This window comes from Rhinoderma darwinii, chromosome 5, assembly GCF_050947455.1.
Source record: "Rhinoderma darwinii isolate aRhiDar2 chromosome 5, aRhiDar2.hap1, whole genome shotgun sequence".
Classification (NCBI taxonomy): Eukaryota; Metazoa; Chordata; class Amphibia; order Anura; family Rhinodermatidae; genus Rhinoderma; species Rhinoderma darwinii.
The window spans coordinates 304,676,334-304,689,328 of record NC_134691.1 but is presented as its reverse complement, the minus strand read 5'-3'; the positions used below and the strand labels follow the sequence as shown (position 1 = coordinate 304,689,328).

Genomic DNA, 12,995 nt, shown 5'->3' with positions numbered 1-12,995 from the left:
TGTGTTACACAGCCGACACCTCACTCCAGCGGGCAGAATCAAAGTTCACTTTGATTCCACCCATTTAACACCTTAAATGTCGCGGTCAATCGTGCCTGTGGCGTTTAAATTGTTAGAATCAGGGGGGCGCCCCCTCAAATACGCCATCGCGCCCCCCCCCCCACGGTGCGATCGGCAGTTTACAATGGTTTTATGGCATCCCGGGAGCCTATTAAAGGCGCCCAGGTCTGCCATCTTTGTACTCCTTTGAAGCTCTGCCTCCGGCATGTCTTCAAAGGAGACTGTCCGTATCACGATATACTGCAATACATTAGTATTGCAGTATATCATGCAAGTGATCCAATGATCGCTGGTTCAAGTCTCCTAGGGGGACTAATAAAAAAAAGTAAAAACATTTAAATATAGTTTATTTTATGTCTTAAAAAAAAAAAAGTATTAAAAGTTAACAAAAAAAAATTGCATTTTCACAATTTTCCCTAAAGTAATGTTAAATAAAATAAAAGTTAACATAACTGGTATCGCCGCGTCCGTAAAAGTCCAAACTATCACAATATAGCGTTGTTTATCACGCTAGGTGAACACTGTAAAAAAAAATAATTATAAAGCACATAAATTTTATGTTTTTTGGTCACCTCAACTCTCCAAAAAAATGAAATAAAAAGTGATCAAAAAGTCGCATATACCATACCATAAAAATGGTATCGGTGAAAACTACAGCTCACCTTGCATTAAGCCCTCACATCGCTAAATTGACGGAAAAATAGTTATGGCTCTCAGAATGACACAAAACATTTTTTTATATTAGCAAATAGTTTTTTTTAAAAGTGGTAAATCATAAATCAAAACATATAAATTTGGTATCGCTGTAATCGTATCAACCTCTAGAATAAGATGAATATGTCGTTTTTACCACCTGATGGACGCTGTAAAAACAACCCCCCCCCCAAACAATAGCGTAATCGCAGTTTTTTTCCCATTTCACCCCACAAATATTTTTCTTTCAGCTTCCCAGTACATTATGCGGTACAATAAATGGTGACATGACGAACTACAACTTGTCCCGCAAAAAACAAGCCCTTATACGTCTATGACGACGAAGAAATAAAAAAGTTATAGCTATTGGAAGGCAGGGAGGAAAAAACTAAAATGAAAAAACTGAAATTGGCCGTGTCTTCATGGGGTTAAACACCAGCTTATTGCTTACATGCAGAAATAATCTGTACAAAGACATAGTATCACTAGTACTATACTGAGTAAAGGCCAATATTCTAGGACAGGGCTGCCTTAAAACTCCTTTTTTGTGAGGTGGATTTTTCATATAACTTTTATATTTGACTAGAAATGAATCAAACTCTAAATACTCAAGTTTGGCCAATGTCTTATTTCTGAGCTGTATTTGCTCCACATAAGATAATGGAGGCCTAAAGATAAATTCTTATGTTCGCCTCCATTGGTTAAAATATAGTCTCTTGATAGGAAATAAGCATCTGGTGGACGTAAGCTATTTGTTTTACATGAAAGGCCATTTATCTGAATGGCTGCCATGTGGTACTTTATTTCCCTGTAAGGCCCAGTTCACACAGCGGTTAAAAAAAAAAGCGGCATTCTCTTTCTTGCCGCGGGTCTGCCTCTGATTTTCAAGTGCAATCAATGAGAGCAGGGAAAGCGTTTTTCGCTGCGTATTTTGCTCACAGCACTCCGTGGCCGCGTGCGGAAAACGCAGCGAAAGTCGCGGCAAGAATTTGCAGCAGGTAAATATCTGCCTTAAAATTCCTGAAGGAATCTTGAGGCAGATTTTCCTACCAGCCCAAAAACTCTGTGTGAACAGGGCCTAATGGCTGCAAATGTCTGGCCAGACCTGGTCTCCCCCGAGCCAAAACAGGGCAGCATTCTGAAAGGGGTTGTATCTGATAATATTTTTCTTTGTATGTGTTTTTGTTTTACTTTGGTAGAATGTTAAGAGCTTTTTCTGAAGACAGATGAATAGCCGTTTTATCAATTTAGCCCAAAAGGATAAGGTCCCCTTTATGCTGCGTTTTAGCTACACGTTTGACGTATATGTGTCAGGAAAGCTTTCGGTGCATTCCTCAAACATACCCATAGGCTCCCATTATACAGATGGAGACAAACGTAGCAACCTTTTGCCCCCTGTGGCAAGGGATATGTCAAGAATACTGTTTTTTGTGGGTTTTTTTTGCTGGATAAAAATAGCGTGTTTTTTTTTTATCCAGAGGCATCCAGTAAAAAAACAAAAACATTTGCCATGCAATGTACTTTTTTTTTTTTAACATGGGTGACGTATGGCATATGTCACAGGTATCCATTATACGGCTATGTCATGAGTTTTTCAATAGCTTTTCATGACGTATCCGTTAAACGGATGCTCTAATAGCTTATTGGTGAAGAATGCATGAAACAGATTCTATTGTTAGGCATCCGTTAAATGCATCCGTCACCCATAGGCTATAATGGTATCCATTTAACAAATACCTCATGAAAAGGGGTCATGAGAGATCATGTGCATGTTACTACAGTGTTTTTCCTGCGGGATATAAATGTAGTTGTTAAATTGACACTGTCTCCAGTAAAGCACTGTAAATAACATATACCAGGTACCTTATAGTACCCGACTCTCAAACCATTGTAAACCATTCTAAGTGCCATCTGGCATTTGGTGAACCTACACTTGTATGTTAGGAAATTCCATTATCAGCAGGGGTCTAGCAGAAAGCATAACTGTTTCTTTAAGAGCATTGTGGCTTAGATCAGGTAATTCTCAGCCAATAGAGCCAAGCAGGACACGTGAAAGGACACTTTCGGCTTGAGAACTCTGCTATGCCCTGGTATGGGTACGTTCACACAGGTCGGATTTGCTGCAGAAAAATTCTGCAGCAAACCCGACCTAGGATCAGTGGGTAAAACCGCTAGAAAATCTGGTACACATTTTCTTTTCCGAACTTGCAGATTTTGCTGCGGAACTGCGATGTAATCCACAGCAAAAATCACATGAATTGGGACTAGTTGTACTGAATGGGGAAGATCCGCTTCAGAAATTGACATGCTGCAGATTTAAAAATCTGCACCGCAGGTCAATTTCCGCACAGAATTTGTGCACGGCGTGGAGATTTCATCCACTTTGCTGATACTGTATTCTGATGCGTTTTTTCTGCCTGCAAATCCAGACTAAAAATCTTCAGCAATTCCTACGGCTGAAACTATTTTTTATTATTGCAGTGTGTATGGCTCCAACTGTTATAGGAACATGAGGGGGAATTTGCCAACTGGTTTACGCCATATTTGCGCTGAAATTTGTGACACTTTTTACATATTCGGTATTGTCACGACCGTAATAACACATTTATAGTCATCCATTCATTCTTTGAGATAAGCACCACTGGCAGCAGCTTATCTCCCTTCCCTATGGCAGAAAACCTTCATACTCTGCCAAATCAGGGAAGATTGGTGCAGGCTGAACATGTCAGCCAGTCCTTCTCTTTAGCTCTTCTTCCTCTTGTAGATGTATCTAGGAAGTAGCAGCCATCTTTAGGAGCTGTGGTCCCCAGTCTTCTAATATAATATGAATGAATCATGGCTTCTTTCTCCTCCCTCCGTTCCTTCCTTTGCTCTCTCTGGCTCCTCCTGTCGTGATAGTGACGAGCTAGAAAAATCAGGTACAACAACTAAGCCATATTGTTTTATTTCAGTAACCTGAAGGATAATTCTACCTGAAGTTTTCTTGAAATATACGTAGATTACATCCAGAAGATTTCTCTAACCCTCACAAAGGATATAGATAAATCTGTTCTGTTTTTGTAATATGAAATCTTCGGTCACAGCTTTTTTTCTGTTTGTGGTGGAGTCACCTTATGAAGTGCATTCTAATGGTTTTCTCCATTACACAAATCAGCCAAGGCAAGGAAATGGGTTTACATCCAATACTGAGAAGAAATGATACTGCGTTGTACATGGTTTAGGATCTGATCCCAAAGAACACAAGCAAACAGACCTCGTTGACAAGTCAATGTAAGACTAACAATATGTTTGTGTTGTGTAAGCTTAGTGGATTCGCTGCGTATAGACCGAACATGCGTCATATTACTTCTATGTATCGGTCATTGGAAACGAAAATTTGGGTGTTCAATTTGTATGTTGCTATTCTGAGCAATAATTTATTGTGAAATAAGTTTTGTTAAAAACTTAAGTCGTTGCATATTCTTTTTAGAATAACTATTTGCATACAGCGGTGTTTCCCAGTTTGATTTCAACTTGCTCAAAGATCCTTGGTAAAACAGTCAGCACCTCGAAACCAGAACATAGACCATTAGAAATAATAAGAATTATAGGATGCTTCACAATGGGAGCAGAGAATCCCCAGGAGCAAAACATTTATAATTTTGTTTAGGATCAACTGGCATAGAATTTTGGAATTAGTTGTTTTTGATAGTAAATTTTGAACATATAAAAATGTATACGTTTAGGCTGCGTTCACATGTGCGCTATGATTGCCGTTATTCCGTTCCGTTAGTGGAACAAGAAAATGGGAAAAACAGAAGCACAGGAAACCAACGGCACCTGAAAGAATCTATTGACTTCCGTCAGCGTTAACATCATTTTGGCGGACAAAATAGCACTGCGTGAAAAAACAGCCCCCCCCCCTCCCCAAAGTTAAATAGATGACACTCTTCAAAAACCCCTTCATTCTTTTGGGGAATAATCAACAGAAATGTTGAGATGTGTTGCTTATAGTTAAACTCCTCTGCTTCAATAGGAAGATATAATTACTTACTCGGCCGACCACCTAATATGTATGGGGGCTTTCCGATTCTTCCCCGATGGCACATGTCATGAAAGAGAAGGACTGGGAAGTTGGACTTTAACATGCCTGATTCTTTTGTTTCAGGGAAGATAAGCAGCCTGCAGAGGTGTCCGGCAGTGGCTTACTCCCTTCTCCCCATTCTGAACACATTCACGCTCCACCATGTGTGCGCGTGAATGGGGGGGATCGGGAGGAATAGCTGGCGGTCAAACTAATGCGAAATGCACAATCGTGGTTCCCAAACAATTTACTGGTACACATCATCCATACACTCTCTCATTATTCAAACATGGGCAGGTTCCTCTTGTTTTTTTATTTTATATTACTTCGCACTTAATGGATAGTAAGTTTGATTCATTGCGATGGTAGTAGCCATAATATATAGCGTGGACGTTGCACATATTATGATATGTTATTTATGCTATTGATACTTTTTTGCAAACTGTTTTTCAGAATGACTTTCTAGTTGTCACAGGAATTGTGTTGTATTTTTAGCTAAATTGTTAATTTGTACATAATTTAGTACCTTTACTTACGCTTTCTGTGTTTCTGTGATGAGTTCTCAATTGACTAATAATTTGTGTGGGAATAATACAATACGTGTTTGAGCCGATATTCAGTTTATGTGACCATTTATGGCAGGCCGTATACTTTGATTAGATGGACCCAGCCCTCAATGATGTTGAATCTGGTAATCATAATGCTGTATCTGATAGTTAAAACATCAGCGGGCTCTATCCATCGTATGTGTTGCGGATTTCACCCATTTCATTTGGATAAGGAAATCCACATAAAAATTGCATGCCTATTTACAATGTGGAGATTATACTGTTATCTGGTGGACATTTTGTAAATGTAATTTTGAAAACGGATTATAAAAAAAAATTAATAAACTTTTCTGTATTCACGATCCATAACCAGTTCTCTGAATGGCAACAGTAAAAACCACGGATGTTTTCTCTCTGGTTGCCTTGACTACGTCCAGGGATATGTGTATGTGAATATAAAAACATCCCAGTATGGCATCTGGAATGGAAGCATTTATAACATTGATTACATTGCAGCCCTGCATTCAGAGAACTGGAAAGTTGTTTATAAATATTTTGTTACTGGTTTATTTTTTAATATTTTATTTTTTATATTCAATCATCTTGCAAAAAGGAACCTGCTTATGGGTCAATTTCTCATCCCAGAAATACTAGTTACTTATACTCTCACCATGCTGAGGGGCCCAGGGATTCTTCTTGTCCACTTCTTTATGGAGTGATACTTTATTGCTATACCTTCTTCTCTGCATAAAGAAATATTCTTTTGATCCACAGCTTTGGGCAAAAGAATGGAAACTCCCTTTAATTATTTATTCCTCTCTATCCTATCAATATTCTGAGAAGCAATGTTGTTGTATGTGACAACAGAAATGGAGTTATAACTCTGGAAGCTTTATCCATCTTTAGCTGGGTCACACCGTCAAAAAGCTGGTAAAATAACTACTTTGGATACAACTAACTAAAGTAGTTACTTTACCAGTTTTTGGGCACATACAGCAACAATGATTTTCAGATTAATGATTCATTTGGCTTTTTTTTTTTGCTCCCTAGGCAAAATGGTATTGGCTCCAACTCCAACCCATTCATTGGATTAAAATGTCTGCACCAGTTGTCTGAGCCTCACAGACGTGTGTGTGTGTGTGTGTGTGTGTGTGTGTGTGTGTGTGTGTGTGTGTGTGTGTGTACATATGTATGTGTGTATATATATATATATATATATATTATAATATAATTTTTGGAGGTGGTAAACTGTGACGGCATACATAAAAATAGGTATTGGTTTCATGTGGAGGGTAACATTAAGTCACATGCTGCTATTACATGATCTTAATTTTTAATTTTCATTTATTTGTTGTTGTTTTTTTTGTGTATTTTCAAAGTTCACTAAGTTTTAATAGAAGTTTAGTTATAAGAGTTTTAGAATCTTACACTCCACTGTTCCAGCTCTTGCAGAGGTAATATAAAAAGCGTATTCTACAGAAATATTTTATACAATATATGTAATGCTTATTTATTTTTTTACAATATGAGTTTTTATTATAGATTTTTTTTCTAATCAGTCTTGCAATATGAAGAAATATGCTTGAAACAAAATATCATTTTCCTTTGTGTTCTTTTTTTTTTTCTCCACTCTGAGAAACAAATGTCACATCCAGGAGGCTGAATTTTAAATGGAGCATGAATGAAACAATAAAAGCTATCCCCAAATTTTAATTCTCCAGCCTGTATTTATTTGATTTGTGTCCAGATGGTGGTGAAGCAAGGAAACCCTTTGTGTAAATGAAGCACACATGTGAAAGTGCCTCTATAATGTAGTCATTGAGACCGGAAGGGTTCATACTGTGTCTGAAAGGAGACAATAGAGACTGGATATATCAACATTGCAGAAATCTAGTTCATTTGTGATTCAACCCCTTTGACTGTGGTTGTCATGAAAACTTCCTACTTTGATCAGCAGAGGGTGGAGAGAAAGCCTTTGGAAAGGCCCAAAGATGCATCCGTATTGTTTACTGTGCACTTGGCTTCACTTCACACCCCCATTCCGGAAGAAGCAACAGAGATAGGACCATCTTGCACCTTGACCTGTCTAGACTGGGGAGTGGGCTTTTTGTCCCAGTTACCAAGAGTACTGAGTGCTCTTTGACCCTTTGAGTATTTGCTGTGGAGACACTCGCTAAGTATGTAGGTAGTTTGTAAAAGCTTCTTGAACTCTTACTTAATTCAGGAGGAAAGCGAATGAGACAAAGACATGGACCAGCTGTTATGAAATAAAGCTGAAACAGTAGAACCTGGGAGAAGTTACATTTTGGAAGCTATTATTTTCTGCACAAAGCCCCTGGGAAGCAATATAACAGCTGCATTGGAGATGGCGCACAACAACTAATCTGAGCACCGGTTTTTCACAACTCTTACACATGCAAGTAGTATGGAAACTATGTAACTGTGTTTTTGAGTCCAATATTTCTAGATAGTTTTATGTATCCTTTTCTATTGAAGTTGTCTTCATCACTATAGTATATAAGTACTCTATGTCGTCTTGTAGTAATCATCTGTCCTAAGCTGCTTATCTCTTACGTTTTTGTTTTTTTTACAGGTTCCATTAGTCAAATCTGAGGTATATCTGACAGAGGTTTTAGAAGGAATATGTGAGAAAATGGATGACTACAGTCTCTACATAGACCCGGATACCAAGGAAAAGTCTTTCAAGAGGTTTGCTCCCAGAGATAATGATGCGTTCCCTTCAGTCGACTTTAACAATTTCCAGTTCAATCCTGCAGAAAGCAATCCTCTAAAGTTTGCGGTAAGACATTGTAATGCAATAACTGCATCTATTTGTATCACTTTGAATAGAAATAGGTTAAGAGTTTAAAGTTTGTGCTAGAAAATAATTCACTTTTTGTGAAGCTCAAATTCATATACTATTATTATACACCTAGAATATATCTGTTCTCTCACTTTTTTGTTCTAATCCGTAATTTAAAAAAAATTATTTTAGTTTTTTTTAGATTAGTTCAATATTTCTATGTGGAATGGTAGTGTAAAGTTTGGGTGTAGTTTATACATATTAAGATTATTTTTCTTTAATATCTTGATTGTTGATTAAGAATATGCATAATTAATTATTTAAAATCTGTTCAAATGTTACTGACGCATTTTTAGAGAATACAAATTATAATTTTTTTAATTTATTTTTAAAAATTTTCATGCCATAAAGACTTTGTCTTGCCCATTTTTTTTTATTTCAATCAAGTTGTTTTTTTTTACTTTTTATAGTTCTTTAATTGACCAAAATTTACCAATAAAGGTATCTCCAGCAGTAAAAACAGGGTTTGAAAAATACTTATTTTTACCTAATACAATAATTGTATTTGTGCACTAAGAAACATAGATTTTTACAATCCTACATATAATTTTCGATATGAGCGTTAAAAGTTGGAATCTGTTGCTTTTGACTGTTTTGAACACGCTACTTGTTTCTCATAGTGTGAACACGTGGTGGAGGAGAATGATGAGGAAATTATTTCACTTGTTACCAAAGATACTGAAAATTTTGCTGAGAAGCTGTGCAATGAAGTAGCAGGTACGGTTCATGATTTAGCCTTTGTCTATACTTCATTTGGAATTTCATTTCAGTTCTATGACTGGGCCATTCGTTTTTTGCATTGTACCAAAATCCAAATTCCTCGGTGTACATTTATAAATTTTTAGTACAGTTTTGTAAAATTGTCCTTGGTATCCAAGAATGTTCTGCAGACACATTTTTTTTTTCTTTTCGGAGTGGGATCTAAATTCATTGTTAAAACCGAGTGCCAAGTCATCGTGCGCAGTAGGCCTCTGCTACTGATATCTGCAAATCTGTATTTCTCATCTAATCATACACATATTCTATTCTATAAATGTATATTGTTATAGCTGTCTTAAATCTAAAAAAAAACAAACCGCTAGTTACCATTTCTCATCCTATAGAAGATATCCATCGGTAGCAACATACCGTGTAATATTTCATATGCGAAAAAAAATTCCACCATATTGCTTATTTTGGGGTTTCTCTTAGAGAAATAAGATGCCTATCCTAGCATCTTTTGTCCAGGATAATTTGTGTATTAAATAAGTGGCACGACTTGAAATATTAATGACCAGAAGAAATACAGAACGCAATGCACTCCAGACAATTTTGTCTTTTTGTAATGAATAACAAGCACACTTTTACAGTGTTCAGCAGTCAGGCGGTGTAGTTTGCTTCACCACGTAGAGCCAGTCTGTTTTAGGGGGGAAAAATGCATTATGTATCCAAGATAAAATATTGATTTTAGAACCAATGACATCTTAAAATGAAGGCTTGAGATCTTGGTATGTAAAAGAAAAAACCCTGAGGTTTTAAATAAATATTTAATCCTAACAGTATGTGCTTATAGATCTCCTCTCATGCAGCTCGCGTTATAAATGAAGTTGATAGGAGTTTTGACATTTTTCTATACAGTGCTGCATCTATGGAAGCTTGCAGGTAAACTAGCACACTTTCCAATACGAACGGATGAACAGCTCACCTAACACAAAGTAAATTTACCACGCATATTAATAAGACATCGTACGTTATACTGAAGCTGTATTTATTTCCTAAATCTGGCTCTACTTTTCAAAAGCATTAAAAATCATCCAGTCTGGCTCTTCTTTTCAGAAGCATTAAAAATAGTAAAGCATTTATTATAGTATAATGATTTATTTGTTATTTCTCTGCCTGCAGAACGTAGGCCCAGAAGCCTGAGCTATATTACAGTATTGACATTGAATGTATGACTAAATATCTCTCTTGTGTTTATCGTAAATTTCAAGAAATGAAGCTTTTAGTATTACCTGCTTACAATGTATGAAGATTAAGCAGAAACATACATGTAAATTATATATATCTATATAGATATATATGTGTGTATGTTGAAGGAATTATATGCAAATTTACGTACTCAAGCCTCAATGACACTTTGGGTCAGCACATATAATATTCCTAAAGATGCTCTTAGTCCAAATAAAATGGCATAATTGACAAAACCCGTAACATGTAAATTACTTTTATCATTTTTATGTTAGTTGATTTATCACAAAAGGGCCACAAATTGCACAAAAACAATATCATTTTGTCTGAATTAATTGACAAATGCTAAAACACAAACCAAAATTATTTCCTCACCTTTTTGACTCAATTACGCAGTCAATAATTTTAATTATTTAATTTCTTTCTATTTTTTTTTACTTTTATTTTTACTTTGGATGATAGACATGGGGCGTGGAGCATTACTAATTTAAAAAAAAGTTTTTGCTACACTTCTACAACAGCTTTTGGTTTTTCTAGTTACCCGTATGAATAAAATCAATGAGTTACAAAATAATGATAAAGATTTTCTTCGTTTTCCAAGTTTTTTTTTAAAGTAGTTATAATGCATTGAGCAAAGACTAGTTAACAAGTCTGGAGTGCCTCGTAACTTATCAGGCTTGCTCACCTACTGGCCCTTCATTGCTTCGCAAGGCATTCTGGGACTTGTAGTTCCAATGCTAAATCGCCCATAACTTCTCCTTGGTGTTCAATCATAATGAATTCTTTTAATTGTTCATTCTATATCTTGTGCTGATTTAAAATAAATACATTTCATTAATTTGTGCAATATAATTTGCATACATTATTACCATCAAGCATCATTTTTGGCACAAACCCTCATTATCTTGCTATATATGATTTATAGTGGATATTACATGTGCCAAAAATTCTGTCAAAAAGTCACTTTTTCATAAATAATGGCTGTTTGTTACATGAGATGGGGCTTAGATAACACTTAGATTGTAATAATTAAGATCATTAAAGTATACCGTGGTTCTTTAGTTTTAAAATAATTTAAAAAATAGTAATTTTAGAAATATTATTCGACTATTCATTTTAAATTTCTTATTTTGATAAATCTATAATACGTACGAATTTAGATGCTTGGAATGTCCTTTATTTATTTATTTTTTAGTTAAAACATTCCTTTATTTTTTTATTTAAAAAAAAAATGAATATACATTTTTTTTTATGAGACATTCTAAGCCAAAAGTGAAATGTGTTTGTTCTGCACCACCCGTCCAGAGTTCAGTGCTGCTTAGATCTATGCGTGCACAATAGTTTTATGTGCAGATACGGGGTAGAAATATTTACATTTTCGTTATCCTGTGCACTGGTGTGTAGGACATGACTCACAGCAATTGTCAGGTGTGTGTGTGTTACAATGGCTTTGATACCATGTAACACAGCTCTATACACCTACTTAGGCCAAAGCCAAACACTACAATGCGAGGTGCTGAGGAACTTTACTTATGTCATGTTGAATTGTTACAAAATGTTTAAGATTGGAACTAACTCAATTAATGACTTCTAGAAAAAATATATCTTAGATCTCATGGGAAGAAAATAAGATGTCATTTTCTTTTAGGATACGTAGAATTTTAATATTTATAATTGCACTTTCACTGTCATCGTTCCCCATTAAAAAGGAGAAAAGTTTCACTTAAATTCTATTTGACTTGAAAATGTCTGTTCATGTAATGTACTTTGATCCTATATTACCTCAATCAATGGATATCTTTTTTTGATATACTGTGAAAATCAGATGACTCATGTACTGTTCTTGTATCTATGGCTATGTCTCGGGAACAGCTGTTTTCCAATATTATGTTTTACCTTTGATTATTATTCATTCTTTTGTCCTGTATGTTATTTATATGTCATATGTGCAACATAGTGTGCCAATGTTTCTATAAGCATAGCATTGACAAGATCAACCAGTTTCCTATCGACAATAGATTGTCAATGATAACGTATTACTAATCTAAGGATGTAAGCTAAACACAACAATGACTGATTGTTCAGCGTGTCTGATATGCGGTAGGTTATAATATGTTTCATATGACGTTTTTTGTTTTTATTATAGGTTTTTGTAATGACATTCCACACAGTGAGTTATAGAAGACCCAAAAACAGAGGTACAAAGGACTATTGGGTTTCATAGATTTTTTAGCCCAGCAACATGAACTGTGGCTACTTATTGCCTCCAACTACTGATGTCAGTGTGGTCCTCATTCCGACATGACTTCTCTACCAGGGATGGCACAACGGGTTTGAACTTTGTTAAAATTATCAGTGTGATAATTATTTTTTCTATAGACCTACAAGGCCAATCTGGCCCCACCATTCTATTACATACCTAGTTCCTTTTTGTTTGTTTTTTTGTTAATGTAATCATCTATCAATAAACTATATTTTAAGAATGCTTTTATTGTGAAGTGCATATGCAAGACACCATATCAGAACAATATGATGAGCGGTACCAGATATAGTGAGCAATGATCTGCAGATATGGGCGTTGCTCCAATAAATTATTATTCCTTGTTAAATAGGTATGCCGAATGACAAATTAACCTCTACTCTCCATTATTGTTTTTCCCCTTATACTTCAGTTTGTGATAAAAATGCCTTTTACTGTTTTAATTTATACGAGAGAAACCTGAAATTTATTCGATTTATTACTCCAATGTGGGGATATTTGTGCTGTAGCGTAGCAGCAACCTTGTTTGACCTTGATGCACATCTTCCTATCTCTTGGCTG

General features: G+C 35.7%; 1 protein-coding gene across 2 annotated transcripts in view; it reads left to right on the top strand.

Moving 5' to 3' along the window:
* The window catches only part of CNPY1 (canopy FGF signaling regulator 1), a 101,520-nt gene extending 88,863 nt beyond the window's left edge, over positions 1-12,657 (top strand). For both annotated transcript variants that reach the window (XM_075827397.1, XM_075827396.1), the window contains exons 4-6: positions 7,958-8,164; positions 8,848-8,944; positions 12,321-12,657. In XM_075827397.1, coding sequence (XP_075683512.1) covers positions 7,958-8,164; positions 8,848-8,944; positions 12,321-12,355 — 339 coding nt within the window. In that variant the 3' untranslated portion in view covers positions 12,356-12,657. The remainder of the gene's footprint in view (positions 1-7,957; positions 8,165-8,847; positions 8,945-12,320) is intronic.
* The last annotated feature ends 338 nt before the right edge of the window (positions 12,658-12,995 follow it).